Source organism: Eubalaena glacialis, chromosome 6, assembly GCF_028564815.1.
Source record: "Eubalaena glacialis isolate mEubGla1 chromosome 6, mEubGla1.1.hap2.+ XY, whole genome shotgun sequence".
Classification (NCBI taxonomy): domain Eukaryota; kingdom Metazoa; phylum Chordata; class Mammalia; order Artiodactyla; family Balaenidae; genus Eubalaena; species Eubalaena glacialis.
The window spans coordinates 112,505,010-112,528,530 of record NC_083721.1 but is presented as its reverse complement, the minus strand read 5'-3'; the positions used below and the strand labels follow the sequence as shown (position 1 = coordinate 112,528,530).

At 39.2% G+C, this 23,521-nt stretch overlaps 1 protein-coding gene and 1 pseudogene across 1 annotated transcript in view; one reads left to right on the top strand and one right to left on the bottom strand.

Annotated features, from left to right (window-relative positions):
- The window catches only part of LEKR1 (leucine, glutamate and lysine rich 1), a 218,398-nt gene extending 196,971 nt beyond the window's left edge, over window positions 1-21,427 (top strand). Inside the window, exons 9-11 of the mRNA XM_061192760.1 lie at window positions 1,324-1,485; window positions 5,033-5,332; window positions 20,916-21,427. Coding sequence (XP_061048743.1) covers window positions 1,324-1,485; window positions 5,033-5,332; window positions 20,916-21,329 — 876 coding nt within the window. The 3' untranslated portion in view covers window positions 21,330-21,427. The remainder of the gene's footprint in view (window positions 1-1,323; window positions 1,486-5,032; window positions 5,333-20,915) is intronic.
- Window positions 21,428-22,916: 1,489 nt separating this feature from the next.
- Window positions 22,917-23,261, bottom strand: LOC133093591 (large ribosomal subunit protein uL29-like; annotated as a pseudogene).
- Window positions 23,262-23,521: the final 260 nt, after the last annotated feature.

The window sequence follows — 23,521 nt, the reverse complement described above, 5'->3', positions numbered from 1 at the left end:
AAATCTCGAGCCGGTCTGTCACTGGGATCCCTTCTCTACTCCACTATATAGTCTCCCAGGCCTAAATGACTCCAGGACTCATAGATTTGTTCTCTCGCTCCAGTAGACAGAGCCAAAACCAATGGTTAAAAACCACGGGGAGAGAGATGTTGGCTCAACTAAAGGAAAAACTTCCTAATGCTGAGCGCTGTCTGAAAATGGAAACGCCTGCTGGGGAAGGAGTGAATTATGGTTTCTGGTGATGTTGAGGCACAGAGCAGACAATGATTTGGTGCAAATTCCATGGTAGAGACTGAAGTCAGGGTGTAGAAGTAATCTCCACTGACTATTGAATTCCTGCTTGTGCAAGAGCCTTACACAGATGTTTCATCTCATTTAATCCTCATAACGACCCCCAAGGGAATTAGTTATAACCACATCAGGAGAGGTTACAGTCACAATTTAAGATCACACAACTGGAGTGGCAGAGCCAGGATTTAGAGCCAGGATTTAAACTCAATCCAAAGCCTTTGTTTATTCTTCCACAATTCATGGAAGCTTGAGAAAATGAACTAGGGGATTTCTAAGTTCCCTTCCAGCACTGTGATTCTATGTGAGTCAAAATCTGGATACGGGCATCACTGACTATGTTTTCCTTCAATCAGCCTTCTGGCCTCAGTCGCATTAAAATGATAATCTTTGACCCCAAAACTGTCTGATCTCTATCAAGAAAGGACCATTTTAAAAAATCGACATTTATACCTTGTATCCACTCTTAGGTTTCAGCAGAACTTAGTGTAAGAGCCTCAAAATCTTTTTTTTTTCCCTTACGGGGTTGCTGGCAAGGACTGAGTTTACACCATAAATGTACAGAAGATTAAGCTTTTAGTATTTCTGAAAACTGTTATAATATATTGTACTAACTTCTCTACTCATTTTACAGGTTTTGATGGTCTTAGAAGATGTAACACTATTTGACCTAAGGTCAACTTTTCTGGCCCGAGTTCTGAGTCAGATATTTTTTAAACATTAGAATTTAAAAATTAATATTAGGATTAGAATTTTTAAAATGATTAGATCCTGAGTTCTCATCATAAGAAAAAAAACTATTTCTTTAATTTTGTATCTATATGAGATGCTGGATGTTCAGTAAACTTATTGTGATAATAACTTCAGGATATATGGAAGTCAAATCTTTATGCTGTACACCTTAAACTTATACAGCACTGTATGTCAACTATATCTGAATAAAACTGGGAGAAAAAATATGAGTCTGAAAATAGGCTTAATTTACTTATCTTAAGATAAAATGGCTCTATTTGTGTGTTAAATGCTATTTTCTAGATTGAAGCTGAACTCACCAAGGAAAGAGCCCAACATTTAGTTGAATTTCAGGAGCAAGCTCTTCTCTTTAAAGAAGTTAAACTGGAACTCGATATTGAAAAGGAAAAACACCAAGAAATAATCCAAAAGTATAAGAAAGAACAAGAAGAACTACAAATGAAGGTCTGTCATTATGACGTTCATCATTACTTAATGGGTTTGAAACTGTAGATGTTGGTTATTTCCTCCTAAGGACACCACTATATTTATAACTCCTGTAGATTTTCTCATGGTCATTGTGCCTTAGTTTTAGGTAGATAGAATGGTTTGGCTATTCTCCAGAATGAATGACTGAGATAAATAATATAAGCATACAATCCAGCTATGTAAGATATTTTTTCCTACTAAAATAAACTTATTTTTAAAACAGCATAAATTATATAACTAATAATTAGCATGGTTAGATGTTCCAATACCTCAAGTATCCAACAAAAGATAATGAGGTGTTTCACATAATTAAAATTTTACCAACAATTAAAGCCTATCCCCTTTAATTGCAAATATTTTCAACTCTAAATATTTTTGAATGAAGGGAAATATTTTTTAAATGTAATCACACCTCCATAATTTCTTTTTTTTAAAGTATCATTTTAACTTTATTTTTTTTATTTATTTATTTTTGGCTGCGTTGGGTCTTCGTTGCTGCACGCAGGCTTTCTCTAGTTGTGGCGAGCAGGAGCTACTCTTCGTTGCGGTGCGTGGGCTTCTCATTGCCGTGGCTTTTCTTGTTGCAGAGCACGGGCTCTAGGCACACGGGCTTTGGTTGTTGTGGCTCGCGGGCTCTAGAGTGCAGGCTTAGTAGTTGTGGCGCACGGGCTTAGTTGCTCCGTGGCATGTGGGATCTTCCCAGACCAGGGATCAAACCCGTGTCCCCTGCATTGGCAGGCGAATTCTTAACCACTGCACCACCAGGGAAGTCTCCATAATTTCTTAAACAATGTGTCCTAAACATAATACAAGGTTTCGTTAAGGTTCCCTTGTTTTCATAAGACCTGAGAGTAGAATGTGTGTGTGTGTGTGTGTGTGTGTGTGTGTATTAACCAAGACCCAGTGGTGAAGTCATATTTTTGAATAAACTCATTAAGAGTCTATGTAAATTAGCCTTAAATGAGACTTACTGGCCTCTACTTTGGTGTATAGAGGGTATGGTACAGCCTTTTCAGTAGCTCACTGGGAACGACAGGCAGGGCCAGCCACATGAGTGTAGCACCACAGGCCCCCACACTCAAAAAGCCCTTTCAGGTTTAACACTCCGCAAATGCTGTCTTGAAATTCTTAATAATTTTACCTCTGGGGGGACTTCCCTGGTGGTCCAGTGGTTAAGACTCCCCCTTCCAATGCAGGGGGTTTAACTTCCAATGTAAGTTGGATCCCTGGTCAGGGAGCTAAGATCCCACATGCCTTGGGGCCAAAAAATCAAAACATAAAACAGAAGCAATATTGTAACAAAGTCAATAAAAACTTTAAAAGTGGTCCACATCAAAAAAAAATTTTTTTTTAATTTTAAAAAAAGTAATTTTATCTCTGAATTTGTGTTTTGTAAGTGAAGTCCTATTGGGACAATGGAGCATGCGCTGGGAACTTGTAGCCTGGCTCACCGTAGACCCCTCCCCTTCTGGACAGATTCTATCCTAGACAGACCTCTTGCTTCCTGGCTCCTTCCCCCTACCCCCCTTTCCCCCTAACCTTGTGACTGCTGTTGCAGTCCCCAGGTGGCTCAGAACCATCAGCAGGGGAATGCTGAAAGGCAGGCCCCAACTTACCAGGGCTACAGTCTTTCAAGAGAAATCATAAGTCCAGATTTTGTGAGTGAATTCTCTTGATTTTTTATTTTTTTATTTTTTTTAAAGGAATATTATTCAGCTTTATTTACTTATTTATTTTTGGCTGCATTGGGTCTTCATTGCTGTGCGTGGGCTTTCTCTAGTTGCGGTGAGCAGGGGCCACTCTTCATTGCGGTGTGCAGGCTTCTCATTGCCGTGGCTTCTCTTGTTGCAGAGCACGGGCTCTAGGTGCGCAGGTTTCAGTAGTTGTGGCACACAGGCTCAGTAGCTGTGGCTTATGGGCTCTAGAGCGCAGGCTCAGTAGTTGCGGCGCATGGGCTTAGTTGCTCCGTGGCATGTGGGATCTTCCTGGACCAGGGCTCGAACCGGTGTCCCCTGCATTGGCAGGTGGATTCTTGACCACTGTGCCCCCAGGGAGGTCCCTTGATTTTTTAAATGTTGACTCCCTTTTAAAAAAATCAAAACATGTTTGTGGCTATGTAAGCCTCCTCTCCTCAGGATAACCTGCTCTGTTTCAGTGTCAGCTCTCCTCTGGATGAAGGAAACTACTGTTCAGACCTAGCAGTGGCCCTCTTCCTTCCTGGATTAATTGAAGAAAATGGAATATTAATTTAATTTATAAAATTACTAAGTGTGGTAAATAGATTTCTTGTAAAAGTTATTCTTAATGTAAATTTAACATTTGAAACAAATTTTGGATGCATAACTCTTAAGTAATGGTTCACAAAATCCTTGGAACTTTTGTCTATGAATGTTTTCCAGATTCTTCATGGGCTGATTTCTTGTACTAATATTTATGTGACAATATCCATAGCATAAATAATAAGGATATGTTTCATCAGAAGGAGCTTTGCTCTTCCTGGTCTGTTTTCTGTTATTTGTTTTGCTTTTTAAGGAGAAAAAAATAAGTAGTCTTTTCCCTTCTAAAGAATTTCATGACTTTGAGGAGAAGTTTCTCAAGTTATTCTTTCCTCTCTTTGTCTAGAGGTACCACCTTCAGAAGCAGTATATTTTCTAAGTGTTCTGGTATCCTCTAGAACTGCACTGTCTGATGTGGTAACTTATGTGTCTACTTAAGTTTCAATAAATTAAAATTAAATAAAATTGAAAATTGAGTTCCTCACTCATGTTCGCCACGTTTCAAATGCACAAGAGCCCATACTAACAAGCGAGAGCCTATTTGTGCATTTCTTCCCAGCTCAGCTATCAGTGGTATCACCTTCATAGCTTGGAATTGGCCATGGTGAGAGTATTCACACCATGGAAATTAGATATAAATCTGGCTTTTGTGTGTGTATGTGTGAGTCCATTGTTAAGCATTTACCAGCACACTCCTATCAATAGTCACATGTGGCTAGTGGCTACCATATAGGACAGCGCAGAATATTTCTATCATCACAGAAAGTTCTGTTGGGCAGGGCTGCTATAGAAGGTGTAGTATCTAGGGTACCTCCAGTCATCATATTCAAGAAAGAAAAAAAATATATCGAAGGAAAACTTAACTGGTATGGTTTGAGTAGACTATAGCTGTGGTGCTCTCCTACATGCATCCCCAAACATCAGGCATTTCTAGATCCCAAAGCCACCCTAAAGTGAGTCCAGACAGGCACCTGATCAAGACTTGAGCTGTCCTTGGTAGCTCAGTTCAGCCACAGAGATTTATGTATTTCCAAGTATGCCCAAGTGATTAATGCAATTCCATTTTAGTTGATAAAAATAAAATTTTAGTCCTAACTTTTAAAATCTTGAAGGCCTATATATGTCACAGGATTTGTTTTCATCAGATCAGAACACCAGTTATTTAGAATAAGCCTCTTAAAACCAAGAGAATTCTGTGGATACCTAGAGACTATCACCCACAAACTAATGCAAGATTTATCTTACAGATATCTGACTTAATTGAAGGCGCTACTAAAGATCTAAGGCTGAAAGTGGCTGCTCTTGAAGAAAAACTCCATGAATCCCATATTCAATATACTGAAGAATCTGAGTTAAAGGAGAAAGAAATCGAAAACCTTAAAAATTTGGTTGCAGAATTTGAATCACGCTTGAAGAAGGAAATTGACAGTAATGATTCAGTTTCAGAGGACTTGAGGAAGGAAATGAAACAGAAGTCAGATGAACTGGAAAGAGTAATGCTGGCACAAGCACAACTGATACAGCAATTCAACCAGTCCCAGGAAGAGGTAAGAAGCAGGTGATGGTACCATTGCAATTAGTGAAAGAGTGCATGTTCTTTCAACAAACAAAACAGGAAAGGTAGCTTGGTGTCATGCAAAGAGTCCTGGACTATTAATCAGAGATCTGGGGTCATATCCTGGCTCTGTCCTTAACCAGGCAGGCACTTAACCTCTCTGGACCTGGCTTCCTTTTCTGTAAAATGAATAACACATTTAACTACATAATCTCTAAGTTTTCCTCAGCCAGTTCTACTGTGTTGCAAATGACCATTTAAAACCTCTAAGATTAGAAATCTTTATATATTTATGTCTTATTTGTTGTGACATTAAATCTTTGCCAAAGAAACTTTTAGAGTACTTGCTGCTTAAGTTAATATTTTGGACAATATATTTTAAAAACAATTGTTCTTTAGGGTTTTATTTTTCTGTCAATCTAAAGTTATAAGATAATTTACATGTATTGGTCTTCTTTCCTATGTATGCATGATTATTTCAGCAGTGTTTTTATTTAAACCAGAGTAGACTTATTTTGATTTGAAATTTTTTCCTAAGAAAATCTTATTTCTGAATTGCTGAGCAGTTTAGAAATGGTGGATGCTATGGAATGAATGTTTGTGTGTCCCCCCAAATTCATATGTTGAAACCTAATCCCCAGCGTGATAATATGTGGAGGTGGGTCTGTGGGAGGTGATTATGTCTTGAGAGATGAACTAATTTCCTGAATGGGGTTAGTGCCCTTATGAAATAAAACTTCCTCGCCCCTTCCACCATGTGAAGACACAGCAAGAGGATGGTCATCTTGAATCAGGAAGCAAGCCCTCACCAGACACCAAATCTGCTGGCACCTTGTTCTTGAACTTCCCAGCCTCCCAAACTGTGAGAAATAATGTTTGTTGTTTGAACCACACAGCCTCTGGCATTTTGTTATAGCAGCCCAAACTTATTAAGACAGTGGGGCAATTTTCCAATAGCCAAGAATTAGAATATTGTCACATTAGAATATTTGATCCCATTTATGACAGTATAGCAAATAAAGGCAAATGGAGGAAGATTCTGAATGTTAGTGATAAGTAATTTTTTTGGTTTTATTGGCATCTTAATAAAAGAATAAAAGGAAAGTGCTAGTAGTAGTATTGATTGTTAACAAATATACCATGTTTTCTTCCTGTATTTAAATTATCAACCCAAATTAAAAGTTTATGCTATCATTATAATTATGAAGTGAACCTATTGCAAAGAAATTTTAAGTTAAAATGTAGAATTAACAGAATACTGGATCAAGAATAATGCCTAAAACCCTATAGAGTAGGAATTATTTCCATGTTATAGATGAGGAACTGACTCAAGATATTTGAATAATTTGTAAGGTCACACAACATGGTGGAGCGAAGATTCAAATTTGAATCTCCAAGATTTGACTCTCCAAACTTCATCTCCATGAATCTCTATGCTTCCTCTTTTAGGATACCAGAATTCTAGTTATTCTGCTTCCAAATTTCAAAGTGACCTCAGGCTTGGCACTCAGCATCTCGAGGACACACACACACACACACACACACACACACACTCTCTCTCTCTCTCTCACTTTTAGAATAACAACAAACACACTAGTGCTTACTCCACCAGATGGTTAGGGTGTTATGTGATTGAGTGTCTCCTGTTGGAACACAGCAGCACAGCCTCCCTTGAAAAACGGAGCTGCTCCACCAGTCCAGGCAGGAGTGGCAAGAGCAAGCACACATGGATTCAGCTCTGCTGGAGAAGGAGAGAGGTGATGCTTCAAATGAGACAGCAGTGTTGAAGTTCAAGAGGAGGAGGGACAGCAGATTAAAGGAGAAAAAAACTCAAAGTTACTAGACCAGCAGGTTTTCTAACTCTTAAATCCCCAAAAGAAATGGCAATATGGAAAGTGATGAGTAACTTATAAACTAGGACATGTAGAAAAAGACTGAAGGGTCAAATCCAGTAAATATATAATAGGCAACTATTCAAGTGCCAGGCACTGTGCTAGTCATCAATATGCAATTATGAACAGGACTGGCAACTGCCATTCCCTGCTTTCAAAGAGGAATTTACAGAAAATATTATGTGAGCAGTTAAATTGACATCCAGAGGAAAGAATGGCCTAAAAAGAAACTTATCATATAAAAAGCACAGACTAAAAGCTAAAAAATTGGCCATAAGGAATTGCATTAGTTTTCTATTGTTGCATAACAAATTGTCATCAAAATCAGTACTTCAAACAACATTTATTATCTCATAGTTTCTGAGTGTCAGGGATCTGAATGTGGGGCTTAGCTGGATGCCTCTGGCTCAAGGCCTCTCATGAGGTTGGTGTTAGGGTGTCAGGGGCTGCAGTCTCATCTAAAGGCTCAACTGAGGGAGCGTTGGCTTCCAAGCTCACTTATGTAGTTGTCAGCAGGATTTATTTCCTCATGGCTGTTGGGCTGAGAGCCTCAGTTCAATGCTGGCTGTTGGTCAGAGGTCCCCACTCAGTTCCTTCCAACATGAACCTCTCCAAAGAAGAGCCTACAACGTGGCAGCTAGCTTCCCTCAAAACAAGCAAGTGAGAATGACAGCGTGCAAGAGAAGGTGCCCAAGATAGAAGCCACAGTCTTTTTGTAACCTAATCTCAGAAGTGGCATCCCACTGCTTTTGCTGCATTCTATTCATTAGAGATGAAACAACAAGTCCAGCCCACACTCAACACATAGGGATTTCACAAGGCTGTGAATAGCAGGAGGGCAGGGATAACTGGGAGCCATTTTAGAGGCTGCCAATCTCAGGGCCTCTGGAGGTAATTTTGGCAAGAAAAGCTAGGCTAAAAGTGGAGAGCAAATATCTTTTTCACACAAAAGGAGCTACATTTGGAGTTCTTCCTGCTTGTTAGTTGTAAAAGGAAGCCACTTAGAGATAAAGTTTTATTTTTTTAAATGCAGACTTTTGAAAGATACAAGACACTGAGTTGGTATATAAATGATCGTGGATCATTATTGGGGAATAGAAAGAGATCAGTGCAAAAGTAGTTACCTAAGGACATGCCTGAGGGCAGACTTTCCATTAGAAGTTAAATAATTACAACTGAGCTGTAAGAGTAAATAATTAAGGCTGCTTCTCTGGTTAAGAATGCTAAAGTCCAGAATATTCTTATAAAAATAGGAAATGAGCTAATAAAAGTGATAGGAGTTATGAGCCAGAAAGAATCAAGGTTGTTAACAGGTAAAGTGAAAAGCACTACTTTTTTGTGACCATGCATTCCAGACACTTGAAATTTCTCAGGTTCTGGAGAAAAAAAAAGCTTCATTTAAGTGGAGAACAAATTCCCATTAGAAAGAAGATAAATTAATGGTCTAATAAGGAAGCTAATTAAGGGGAGGAAAGCCCTGCTCTCATTCAAGAGGCCAGAGAATAGATAGAACTTTGTTTTTAATTGTATAAAGAAAGTTCTCAAGGATAGGAGGAAAGCCATAGCCTCTAAAGGGCAAAATGGACATTCCTGCATGGAGCAGGGATTAGTGGAGAGCTGCCACAGAGACAAGGGTCAAGAAGGTGAGGCAACAAAAGGTGCAGGTCAATAAGAAGAAAGAAAATGGGAAGTAAAACTGTATGGGAAATGTAAATGTGAAAAAGGGGCTCCTGAAATTCTATATAGGGCGAAGACACAGACATAAAAATTGGAACATTAAAAAAAAAAAAAAAGTAGGAAGTCAGAAAAGAAACATAATATGTTAGAGAACAGGACATTATCATTTAAAGTCAGGTTAAAATAGATCACATGCTTCTTGCTGCCAGTTTTCCTTCCTACTAGCTCTGTATGAGTCCTATCAAGACAGTGTGACCCTGATGTTAGGGGCCTTGTGATCCAGAGGAAGAATGTGGTAAATCTGAAAAAACAGTTCATGTACAACTATCAAAGGAAAGCCAGTACAGAGAGTTCAATATTTTTGTTGTCTTAAAATTATAGATAAGGAAAACATAAGGGGCAGAAGTTTTAAATTCTACTACTTCCTGCAGCTATTTGATGAAAATGAAAGATTCAAAAATAGGAGGGAGTGCTCTTGGTTAAACATGGAGAATTGAATGCATATGTTTTATCTCTGCTTCCATCCCCAAACACCACTAAAATGACAGTAAATTAATAAAAAGTGAATAAATCCATAAGGAAAAAAGAACAAGAAAGGAGGTGACACTAGATGAAAAAGACGTTGACTAAATTTTGGAAAATGGAAAGTAAGGTATGGATGAGAGGTAATCAGCAGGCTTTAGCTATTGAAACCTAAGGCCTGTGGAGAGTGTGGGAGTATGCGGAATTCTAAAAGGAGCAAACCCAATCACGTGACATGACACTGGAAAGGCTCAGAAATTGAGGACACCAGATATCTCTGAAAGAGGGAGAGAAGAGTGGATCTGAAAACAGGGCTGTTTGAATTATTGTAAAAGGAGCAAATAGATGCTTAGATGCCCTCTCTAACCCCCAAGCGGCCCCCACCTACCATCCTGGCAGGATACCAAAGGTTTACACTCTAGAAAAACTGAATGCAAGAGGCTTCGGTCTTGAGGATACACAGCAGCAGAATATGGGATAAGGCAAGAGCTGGATTGAAGGTCTGTGTATTATAGGGTGAGACCTCCCAGTCCCTGTAACCCACTCACTTCCCAAAACAGACAACCAGGCTTATCTATCAACATCCAGGAAATTGGAGGAGCCCTCTGTGGCGAAATGAGCTAGCTTAAAAGAAAAGACCTCTGGATACTGACAACTGGGGTCTTTTAATTAAAAGGTTTTTTTTTTTTTATTGGAGTATAGTTGCTTTTCAATGTTATGTTAGTTTCTACTGTACAGCAAAGTGAATCAGCTATACGTATACATATATTCCCTCTTTTTTGGATTTCCTTCCCATTTAGTAGGTCACCACAGAGCACTGAGTAGAGTTCCCTGTGCTATACAGTAAGTTCTCATTAGTTATCTATTTTATACATAGTATCAATAGTGTATATATGTCAATCCCCAGTTCACCCCACCCCCTTGGCATCCATACGTTTGTTCTCTACGTCTGTGTCTCTATTTCTGTTTTGCAAATAAGGTCATCTATACCATTTTTCTAGATCCCACATAATATGCATTAATATACAATATTTGTTTTTCTCTTTCTGATGTACTTCACTCTGTATGACAGTCTCTAGGTCCATCCACGTCTCTACAAATGACCCAATTTCATTCCTTTTAATGGCTGAGTAATATTCCATTGTATACATACACCACATCTTCCTTATCCATTCCTCTGTTGATGGACATTTAGGTTGCTTCTATGTCCTGGCTATTGTAAATAGTGCTGCAATGAACATTGGGGTGCATGTGTCTTTTTGAATTATGGTTTTCTCTGGGTATATGCCCAGAAGTGGGATTGCTGGGTCATATGGTAGTTCTATTTTTAGTTTTTAAAGGAACCTCCTTACTGTTCTCCATAGTGGTTGTATCAATTTACATTCCCACCAACAGTGCAAGAGGGGTCCCTTTTCTCCACACCCTCTCCAGCATTTATTGTTTGTAGATTTTTTGATGATGCCCATTCTGACCAGTGTGAGGTGATACCTCATTGTAGTTTTAATTTGCATTTCTCTAATAATTAGTGATGTTGAGCATCTTTTCATGTGCCTCTTGGCCATCTGTATGTCTTCTTTGGAGAAATGTCTATTTAGGTCTTCCACCCATTTTTTGATTGGGTTGTTTGTTTTTCTGATATTGAGCTGCGTGAGCTGTTTGTATATTCTTAAGTAAAAGTTATATCCATGTCCAATCTACCCACTGAGACATATACTGGTAAATAAGCCCTTATGCAGGCACACAGAGCTTCCAGTAACATTTTGAAGACTCATTTTTAAACCCAAAAAGCCAAGAATCCCCAGTCATTTGAGGAGCACCTCTAACATGAAAGGCAGAAGTCAGGATCAAACAAATAAGCAAAAAAAGAACTCATAGGAGACAGATACAAAACAATGTGGGAAGCAAAAGTGAGCTTCAAAAAAGAGCACAGTTAATATCATTAGAGAGAAAAGAGAAGATATTGTATCCATGAAACATGAACAGAAGGCTATTAAAAAAAAAAAAAGAACAGGAATGAGTATTAAAGTACAAGAACTGAAATAAAAAATTTAATATTTGGCTTAGATGATAAAGATGAAGAAATCACCCAGAAAGTAGAAGGAAAAGGCAAAGAGATGGAGAGAAGAAAAGAAAATTAGAAGATCAAGCCAGGATATCTAATACCTCATTAATAGGAGTTCCAGAAAGAGAGAACAGAGAAAATGGAAGGGAGAAAACTATCCAGGAACGAATCCAATAATTTTTCGAAGTACTGAAGGGCATTTCTATATTGAAAGGGTCCACTCAGCATGATGGATGGCAAAGCAAACACACCAAAGCACTTCATCATGAAATGTCATTACCTTAAGGACAAACATAAGTACTTAAAAGCATTCAGGAAAAAAAGAGGGGTCACTTAAAAAGGATTAGAAATCAAAATGGCATCTTTACAACAGCAGTAGAAACTAGAAACCAATGGCTTCCAAATTCTGAAGGAAAATTTTTTCCAACCTAGGATTCTATATCCTGCTAAATGATCAATTAAATGCAAGTGTCAAGGATATTTTCAGACATTAAAGTTCTCAAAAATGGTACTTCCCTTGCAGCCTTTCTCAGGAAGCTGTTAGAAGATATACAACACCACAAAGAGGGAGTAAACTAAGAAGGGAGAAGACACAGAAATCAGGAAATGAGCGTTCCAGCACAGGAGAGAGGTAGAGGGATTCCCCAGGATGATGGTGGGAAGAAATCCAAGGATGACGGCAGTGCAACAGATTTAGAGAATAACCAGGTTGAGTTCAGCAGAAGAATGGAGGGTTTTTAGAAGTATGTCTCTGAGAAAAAAGAGAACTGATAGATTACATGGAGTGCTTAAACATGTTGAGAGGATATTTACACTTCTGTAAGTAGGTTTGGTGAAAAATTAGTTATCAACACCTAGAAAATTAAGCAGATAAGTAACGGGATAATAATAAACTCTAGAAGGAAACTTTGCAAGAAAGAAAATGTAATCATAGTACACTGCATGGCTAAGATGTACATAATATTTATATACTATAATCGTATAAGGTGGAATATAGATTTGACTGAAAATTACTATAGAAATTGGGAAGATTTTCCAATAAAATTGTGATAGAAGCTTCTCCCAAAGGAGCAGAAACATCTCCTAATGGGGGGAAGAGAAACAACTGTTACGAGTTGAAATAGGAAGTTAAATCCTCATCTTTCATTCTATGAAATCAGTACATAACGACTTCAAAACTGAAAACCATGAGATAGCTGTATAATGATATTATTTAGGACTATGGAGATAAATATCATAAGAAACAGCTTAAAAACCTGAAAATGGTTGTTCCTGGGAGGCAGAACTTGTAAGTGTGAAGGAGTACTTTATTTCATTATAATTTTGTAGTATTTTAATTCTTAACTATGCGTAATATATTACCTTAATTTTAAAAAATAATTTAAAATAATGGAAAGGAGTAAATTATAAAGAGGAGCTGATAGACAGGGCAGCAGAGGAAAGGATAAAGGACAAGGTTATAGAAGAAAAACCAGGAAAGTTATAAGTAAAGCAAATAAACAACAGAATGTGAAGCTTAATGAGATATTTTTTAAGATTATGAGAAATTTAAAAATTAAGACAAAGCAGATTCTAGCTTAAATTTCAGTAACAGGTGCCTGACACACTTCTGTTTATTCTTCAAGTCTGAACAAAAGGAGAGCTCCTCCATGAACCCACAGAATCCCAGAGGCAAGCTTGGGTGTACATCTGTGTGCCTAATGCGGCTGTTTTTGTTTTTTTTAATCTTATTTTTTTATTGAAGTAGAGTTGATTTACAATGTGTTAGTTTCTGGTGTACAGCAAAGTGATTCAGTTATATATATATATATATATATATATATATATATATATGTATATACACATAATATACATATTTATCCTTTTTCATTATAGGTCTAATGCAGTTGTTTATGCACTCATTTAACATGTAAATAGTTGTTTTTTAATAGATGCTAAGAAGAAATATTAATTTGGGTAAAGGCATACTTTCTGAGGGAGAGGTGCTGTATTAGATGGGGTAGTCAGAGGACTCTCTGAGGAGATAATATTCAAGCAGACCTGAAGTGAGGAAAAGAACATTCCAGGCAGAGCAAACAGGAAGTGTAAAGGCCCTGTGGCTAGGAACATCCTGGGAACCTTCAAGAAACCACAAGGAAGTCAGCAAGCATTGCTGGAGCTTAGTAAGCAAGGAGGTTGTGGTAGAAAGCAAGGTTGGAGGGGCCAATTCATGTGGAGTCTTTGAAGGCAGTAAAGACTTTGGATTTTTTTCTAAGTGTGATGAAAAGCTACCGGGGAATTTTGAACAAGGGAGTGACATGATCTGACTTATTTTTAGAGAATAACTCTGACTGCTTTGTGGAAAATAGGTTGCAAGGTGGGGGGGGGCCAAAAATGAAAGCAGAAAGACCTATTACAAGGTCCTTGAAAAGGTCTAGAAAAGCATTGATGGTCATCGTGGTAAAGGAGGTGACAAGTGGCCAGATTTGGTATATATTTCCTAGATGGAGGCAACAGAAGTTGGTGATGGGTTGGATGATGTGAAAGAGTAGGAAGGGTCAAGGATAACTCCAGAGTTTGGAATCTCAACAACTGAGAGTGAAAGTGCCGTTTACTGAGATGGGAAACACTAGTCAAGGAATACAACTGGGGAGGAATATCAAGAATTTGATTTGGGACATGTTAACCTTAATATGTCTGTTAGATATCCAAATGGAGGTGTTGAATGGGCAGTATGTTCAGGGGAAGGCTGACTAGAAATGCTGATTTCGGAGACGTCCATGTGTAGCTGATACTTAAGCCTTGGGGCTGAATGAGATCACCCAGGGCATGAGGTAACAGAGAAGAGGGTTGAGAACGCTCCAACTCTGAGAGGCTGGGAGGAGGAGGAGACTCGGCAATGGTGACAGAGAGGGAATGGCTAGTGAGGTAGGAGGAAAACTGGAGGAGACTAGCAAGGACTCTAAGGAAAGAAAGTGTCTAAGGAAAGGAGCATGCAACTTAGGCTCACAATCTCCTGTACAAGAACTTTGATTTCAGATAGGTTTTGGAATTCAATTTTGAATTTTAGAAAGTTAGCAAAATGCATATGCCCCTGGAGATCTAGGATAGCCTCTTCCATGCAGTGACATTAATATTTCTGCAGTGAAACACAGGAATGACCCCACTGAGTGAAATAACAGGATTATCAGTCCAGTCAGATTTTATTACCAAATGTTACAAGTTAGACACATTTTTCTTTACTGAGCTTTTTGGATGTCAGAATTGTGGCTAATGCATTGTAGATGTGTATTTGCTTTCTTTCTTTACAACAGCTGTTTTTGTTGTTTCTGTTGGTTCACCTGACCATCTCTTGGCATCTTGGATCTGTTTGTGTTTAAAAAACAAAAAAGGAGAGTATATATGTTTCTCTATAGGATCACGTACATGGAGAAATGACAGGAAAAAGTGAAGGAAGAATTTTCCCCAAACTATTTACAGTGGTTACCACCGGGGGGATAAGAAGAGATGGGCAGAGGTTTCACTTCTTATAGCTTTTTAAAATTGGGGGGATTATGGATGACTTTTAAATTTTTTGGTGTTCTGAATATCTTACAAATGTAAAGCCTATTTTAAAAACAGAAAACCTATTTATTTAGGAAAGTTTACTAATACATCTAGTAAGGATGGGTCTAATTAAAATTTAGGAATACATACATTTGAAAACATAAATAGCTTTTCTGCAAGAGGGATTTGCCTAGTGTTAAGATATGCATTTACTGTATTTCTGTATTTATTTGATATAGAGAAAATGCTACACATTTCTCTGGTAACTCCATTTATGAGAAACCAAAGTTAGTAAATTAAAAAATGAGTAGCTCTCAATTTGGGCCTGAATAAAGAGAACATCTGAGTCTTTTCCAAAGAGTAAAGGGGTAAATGGGAGGTTCTCTAACTTCTGGCTCCACAGGGAACAGGAGAGGACGGGGTGTAGGTACGGAGGGGCTATTCCTAGGGTTGGTTGGCAGGGGTAGGGGGCTCAGATTGAGGATCTCCAGTCGTGGAGAGGCAGATCCAGGCAAGACTGTCTTTCACATATTGGAGAGTCAGCCCTGATGCAGAGTATGGATGACAGAAATTTGACAGAATGAGAAAAAAATACGGAGAAATTGTTTTTTGTTGTAGTTAATTAATACTAATTAAGTCTCAATTAAAGTTGGCTTCCTGACTTAGAAAGTAAATTCTGAACACTGTGTCTTCATGGGCTCTTCCTCTCCATCCTGAAAATCCGCTCTTGAAGCCTATCAGTCCAAGGGAGTATTGCCCTCTGTTTCTACTTCTGGTTTGAAGTCTGCCATAGTTATTTCACAGTGTCCATTATGTTTGCAAGCATAGAAATACAATTTTAAGAACAACCTGCCTGACATCCGTTTTGCTTCTTTCCTGGAAATTTATTCAGATTCTCCTTCATGCCTTTCCAAAGGGCCATTTCCACTGTTTTTCAGCAGTGTTTGGGGCCGATCAGATTAGTTGAACAGAAGCCTTAAATGGAAGTTTGGGCACGTCCTTTGCTAACTCCTACTCATCTTTCTGGTTTCCACACCTTTTCCACAGTCTCCTTTCACCTCAGCTCCCCACCCAGTTGGCCAGCCTAGGATAGATCTAGTTTGGGTTGGTGGAAACTGTAATCTGATCAACGCCTGACTGGTTCAGACCTAACTGGGTATAATAAAGGATGAACAAAGACACCCATCTGTGCTTCTTTTTCACTGAGGACTTGCTTTCCTGGCATGTTCCCCCCAAATTATGCCAAATACAGCTGATTGCCATCACAAATGGAATTCTCACCTTCAGAATGATCAAGTTACCCAGCAAAGCCTTCTCTTGCTTCTTCCACTGTTTTTGGAATTGAAAGCAATCCAGCTGTCTCTAAGGATAAAAATGAAAACAAACATAAAAATAAACCACTCTTACATTGCAAAGAGTGGGGGAAATTGGCCATTTTTTAATATTAGAAATTTCAAACAGATGGTGAGCTAATTTATATTTTCATTTCAAAATTTACTTTCCCAGTGGGAGTGCAATTAAGCCATATTTTAAGTCCATTCAAAGTGGCCTTCATCTGAAAATGTTGTAGACATATCTATAGATAATGCTCTCAACCAACTGGCAGAGGTTAAGGACCTAGGAATGCTAGCTCCCCCTCTCCTAGACTGCCCTAACCAAGGGCCACTCGGGATAGGGACCTCCTCCATGAAAACTGGGCTCCTATCCTCCCTGCCTCCCATCCTGCCCCACTCAGGGCTACTTTCTACTGAGCTGACAAAGCGATCTTCCTTTATTGCAGATTTGACAATACCAGCCCCCTGCTTGAAATAAACCTTTCAATGACTCCATATGGCCCTCAGAATTAAGTTAAAACTCTAATGTTTGCAGGTTGTCAAAGTCGTCCTTGATCTCATCCTGCTTACTCCTCCCTGCCTGGTCTCTCCTGGTCTCTCCTCCCATTCTGCACTCTGCCCTTGAGTCACACTAAGCCATGTGTCGTTCTGAGACGTGACTCTCCCTCTCTCACTGCCAGGAATTTGTACTCACTGCCCCTCTTCACCTGACTCATGCCTCCCTTTCCATTTTGACTTACAGTCTAGTTGCAATCCAGTGATAACACTATTTTACCATGCTAAAATATGGCCAAGATACTTTTACCTAAAACATTTAGATGCTATAGCTTCACTGATTATACTCATGTTTGCCCATGATTTTCAGTCTTACTGAACATATTCCATCTTAGACATTTTCCTATGTTGTTCAGTGAAAACACATATTAAAATTCTGCAGCAACACAACCTTACAAAAAGATCAACAACCCCAAAAGACAAACATTTTGCCTAAATTGCTGAAAGCAATCTAACCATGAGTGAATGATTCTTTTCCACATATGATGGAATTTTCCACTAATGTGTCTCCCTGACTCTGGCCACATCCACGTGTGCTCTTGTCATGCCTTGTCACACACACTCCACCTCTGAAATAGCAGTCCCCTAAACTGGATGTGTTCCGTTTCCATTTGTTTATTCCATGATTGAATAAATTCTAACATCTGAACTACATGTTGTACAAAACTGAGTTATAATCCAAATTTTAAAGGAGGAATTAATGGTGGCAGAGGATATACAGATATTGTGAGACTCATCTGAGATTTCATAGTGTTTATGACAAAGATAAAAATAGAAGTCCTATCTTTGGATCCTGTTCTCAGTTTAGAGGTTCTCCTGGTTTGGGGAATAATAGAAGAAAGAGAATTTGTCCTTTGTTCTGGAAACTAATAGCCTTGAAGAAGGATGAGTTCCAGAGCAGTGGGCCCCAGACCAAGATGGTCAGCAGCCCTTCCAAAATTCAATCTGGAGTTGACGGGTAGAGTGGGTGCTCCCACTGTACTTGTTATGGGGACATCTTTGGGTTCGCGCCACCTTTTCATTTCCTCCTTCAGTGTAGTGTCACTTGCCCGAAATAGCTTTTAAATGACTTGCTTTATGGATGTTTTCCATAGAGCACTACTCCTTTCCTTTGAGACTTGAATTTAATTAGTTAATTATTTATTTATTTATTTATTTATTTTTGGCTGCGTTGCGTCCTCGTTGCTGCACGCGGGCTTTCTCTAGTTGCGGTGAGCAGGGGCTACGCTTTGTTGCGGTGCGCGTGCTTCTCCTTGCGGTGGCTTCTCTTGTCGCGGAGCACGGGGTCTAGGCACGCAGGCTCAGTAGTTGTGGCACACGGGCTTAGTTGCTCCGTGACATGTGGGATCTTCCTGGACTAGGGCTCGAACCCGTGTCCCCTGCATTGGCAGGCGGAGTCTTAACCACTGAGCCACCAGGGAAGTCCCTGAATTTAATTTTAGTAAATGGATTGAATTTTATTTTTCTTTTAATGAGAGCCGTTGTCATCACATCACCCATCATTTTATCCTTCCATATTTGTGTACCTTTTATTCATGTCACCCATTTATTGACCGCATTGTTAACTTCTATAATTTTTTTCTTTTATATATTCACATAACGTTAACTCTTTCCCATGGTTTTCTTAATCAAGAGAGTTTTTATACTAACTTATTTAAAGCCCTGTAAATCTAATCACTTCAATACATTTTGCCTGCTTACTCTACTAGTAGACAGGGAACAAAATGCATTGATGCTTTTTCCTTTTAAAAGAAAGTTTAGTTTAAGTTTAGAGAAGTTGGGCAAAACCAGATGTGATGTCTTACTGTTTTTTATTGCTTCAATGTTCTGGAACAAAATGGCCCCTGCATGCTTGATATAATTAATTAGACAATTAATTTAGGCCTAGGCAGCTTGGAGCCAGGCTCTGGAGGCAGGCAGGGGCCCCACCATTTCAAAGCTGGGTTACTCTCAGCAAGTTACATACCAGTGTGATCTTCAGTGTCTTTCTTTGTCAAATATAATTGTTGGGAGCAAGAAATGAGATGACACCTAACAAGGCACTTTATTAACCTCTTCTCTAGCCCTCCCTCTCCTGCCTTTTTAACAAGTATTTCAGGAAGAGTTAATGAGAACCAGATGATAAAGCCACAAACACCATCCTTGGTCTCCTGTTCCTCCAAAATAATAATAATAATAATAATAACTGGAAGTAAGGAATTAATCCCCATGATTTGAAAAAAAATGTGAATATGTGGCTCATATATGTCTATTACTAATATATGTAAATGATGAGGCTTTGACCCAGACATGCCACTGATTTTATAGAATATTAGTGTACAACTGTTAATCTGAAATTGCTCCATACTCTGCAATTTTAATTACCAAATTTGGAATTGGATGGAGCTCTGACCGTAATCACAAGAAACTCAAATACAGGAAGATGCTACTTTCCCTGATGTTTTGTTATTTAGTTCCACTGACAGCAGATTAGTCAGTAAGCCCTTAGGAGGATGCTTTCCACTGAGCCTCAGACTTGGGAATGCCTTGGCTGTTTTTACAAACAAGCTAACCTGATGGAAAGTCATTTTCAGCTGAAGAATCCTACAGCACGATCACTTGAATTGTGTTTACTTATTTGGATACCATTTTGAAGTGTTTACTTTTCAATCTCTTTTTTGACATCCTGCAGACATGAATGTCAGGACATTAGGGAGATCCAAGACCTAATTCTTACCACGGGGCTTGAAGTAATTTTGATGAATTCCATAGATGAAAGATGGCTATCATTCTTCAACTAGAAATGTAGAGTCTCATCATTTGAAGAAGTTGTAATGATCTCTAGTCTAGTCACACGCTTGAAGCTTAAGTTTGCTCCAAAACCTCCCAGTCAAGTGAGATTCAACCCTTCAGAGTATCCTTGGACAGCTCTGGCTATTAAAAAATACTTCCTTCTCTTAACCCTCATAGCTTCCACCCTTGGCTCCAACCAATGTTGGGGACATAAAAAGCAGCTCTGCCCAAACTTATGATGCTGCAAACTTCTTGAGGGCAGGAACTGTATCCACTACAGCTTCTAGTAACTTGATACATGATTGCTGAGTGGAGTTCAAAGCAGATTTTGTTCTTTATTTCAATATATATCTTACAAAAGAGCAGATCATCAGTATATTTAAGTTCTACTGAGAAAGCATCACATAAAATTACTGATTTTATTATCTAAATGCTAGAGCTGATATATTTTATTCTTTCAATTTTATAATTCGAGCAATTTTTATCTGTCATGTACTGCAGTTTCCCTTCATTATAAAATAACATACTTGGGACTTCCCTGGTGGCGCAGTGGTTAAGAATCCGCCTACCAATGCAGGAGACACGGGTTTGAGCCCTGGCCTGGGAAGATCCTACATGCCGCAGAGCAACTAAGGCCGTGTGCCACAACTACTGAGCCTGTGCTCTAGAGCCCGCGAACCACAACTACTGAGCCCGTGTGCTGCAACTACTGAAGCCCGTGCGCCTAGAGCCCGTGCTCCACAAGCCCCCGCTTGCCACAACTAGAGAAAGCCCGCGCACAGCAACGAAGACCCAACGCAGCCAAAAAATTAATAAATTAATAAATAAATAAATGTATTTAAAATAAATAAATAAATAAAATAACATACTTAATTGCACTATAGATATTAACTACAGACGTCACATGTGCAGGACAGACTGTCTCAGGGACAGAGGAGTTGAAACCCCACTGAAGTAGGCATTGGACGTTCTGGGTTCTAGTACCAACTCCACCACTATCATCTGAGTGACCCTGACTCTTGGTTCCTTTTCTGTAAACTGTGAGGGTTGAACCAAATGTTCTCTTAAAGTTCTTTCCAGCTTCACAGGTCATTTGCATTTTTGACTTATTTGTCCCTGTCAAAGAACATAGACCTCTGATTTCCAGTTCAGTTCTCAATTTACATTGCCAGTAGCTATCCATATGTACACTGTTTAAAGCTAGGGCTGCTTTTTCTTTCCTTTTTCTCATTGCAGAACACTTTTCTTCAGGAAACAGTGCGTAGAGAGTGTGAAGAACGCTTTGAACTGACGGAGGCTTTGAGTCAAGCCAGAGAACAGCTCCTGGAGCTCAGGAAGCGCGGTGGACGGTTACCCCTGTCACCATGCTCCCTCAGCCAGGGCAGCCTAACCTCCTCTGTTGCAGCTAGCAGCAGTCAGGGAGAGAGGAGGCTCGCAAGACTGAACTCCGAAAAGAGAATCAAACTCCCCGGCCTGCACGGAGTGTCGAAACCCACCGCTTCCCCAGCCTCAACTCAGCCCAGCAGGGTCAGCAGCTCAGGTTTGCCCACATTCCCCCAGCCACACCCTCCCCGGGGTCGACCGTCTTCAGTCAGTGAGACCCGGCAGAGACTGGCTGTCATTCTGCAGAGGAGACTGAGTCAGCAGTGATGGAGCCAAAGTCAGGAGCAGCTCCACACAGCATGCCTGTCTTTCCCTGAGTCCAGAAACTCACTGTACGAGGATGAAAATGATCAAATTATTACCACAGATTAAGAATGCATACTTACAGATATTTTTAACAAGACAGTTGGAAAAGCTAACCAATTGTGAGACCACATTTTCCTAGAGGCCTTTGAAACTGCAACAGATAATGAAGTTGTTGGTATTCCAGAGGGCCAATTTCTATATTTATGTATTGTGTGTTTCGATGTGCTCTATGAATATGCCCTTTTAGAGATCATAGGTAAAATTTTTCACCCATAGCATCTTTTCTACTTTTTTTGCACCATTACAAGCATATCTACTTCCACAAAATAATAATAATAATAATAATAATAGATTTTATTGGTTTTGTTGGTGTTTGTTCATTTGTTTGTTGAACTGAATAGGTTAAATAGATGTAATTAGTATTCCAAATAGAAAATGAAAGGACTTAATCCATAATTTGATAATTTTCAAAATGCTTATTCAAATATTCACAAAGTTCATCATAATCAAAAGTTCCTCTTTTTCACCTCACAATCTAATTGGTTAATCTAATTTCTTTTTAAGTGTGGTCAGAAGTAATGATAGGTAATCGTCAGGAAGACAGTCTGGGGACCCTCTAGAAAAAGGGACAGAAACTCCAATTCAAGAAAAAGGTGGTTTATTTCTCAAACTATAGAGATTATTTTTGATAACAAGGAGCCTGGCCATGAAAATATTACTTGGTAGAGATTTTCTGCATTGAATGCTTTTTGGTATTCCAGGTCAGATTTTGGTTTTAACTAGTATTCTGGAGCCATTGTGTAGAGAACTAATTCAAGACAGTTTAGTAGATGCACGTAGTGCTAATTTGGGATTCAAATTGTATTACCCCTGAGAATGGGCATCTTGTTAACATGTTTTCTATTTTCAGAGTGAAAAATTAAAACCAGAAACCAGACCAGCTATTTTACGTAATCTTAAAGCTTCAGGCTCCTCCCGTGTCTTAAAACACAACTCTTTACCTTACTCTAGTATTTATTTATCATTTTATCCATCTAATAATAGTGTATTTTTCTTCCATGACTGATTTTACTCAAATCCTTCATCTGACTGCATCATAGATATCCAGGCTTCTTACTCCCAGATTAGAATGATACTAACACATGTGAAATATGGCACATAAAACTCTCTGCTATTTGGCCACCATATAGATGAGAGAATCCAAAGGTACTTGGAATCCCTCCCATTAGAAAAAAAAGGAAAGTTACTAAGCAAAATCAAGTTTATATCCAATCTTTCAAAGAATTGATCTAATCTAGGGTGTTTTAACCTCAAAAAATTCCACATTAGCTCCACGAACTTCCCTGACTAGTTTAAGTGAGCACATCGTGTATAAAGTCTTAACAATGCTTGCTTTTGTTTTACAGAGATTGGCATACTTATAATGCATTTGACAAGAGAACATAACGTCATCTAATGGTGGTGCTGGAGTGGATCTTAGAGGCCATCCCCAACAATCTCTCTCTTTTTTTTTTGCCAGTTAGTCGTGTGTTATTGACGCCTGGATGCTCAGGCCTTGATCCCGCACTTCCACTGTGGGTGTGGCTCCTTCCGCAGCTGCCTCTTGGCCTTCAGGTTCCCTTCGGGCTTGTTCAGCCGGCTTCACATGGCACAGATCCAGGGGTTTATACTTCTTGCCCTTATATAGTTTCCTGAGGTTCTCCTTCCGAGTCTGGTTGATGACGGTGAGAACACGGGGATGGATTTGCTAACACCTCGGACCTTGGAGAGTTTAGAAGCCGCGCCTCTTGTCACTTTAGCGACGCGCTGCTGAGACAGCGCCACCTTCAGGTCCTCCAGTTGTTTCAGCAGCTCCTCCTTGCCTCCAAGGTCTCGGGGCTTAATCTTGGCCATGGCTGTACCAGCGGCCTCAGCCGGCTTCTTAGAGGGAAAGAGCAACAGTCTCTTTACAAATAAAGAACAGATGCTCAAAGAAGTCTAACTTGGCTAAGGTGGGACAGCTAGTTAGTGACTGAGCTAGAACCACTATTACCTGAACCCAACCTTTCCACCTCACTTTTCCGCTTACCAGGGAGTCCCAAACCTCCATCATGACTTTTGTCAGAAGCACCTACACTGTGGTTACCTAATATTTTCTTTAAATGCACTCCATT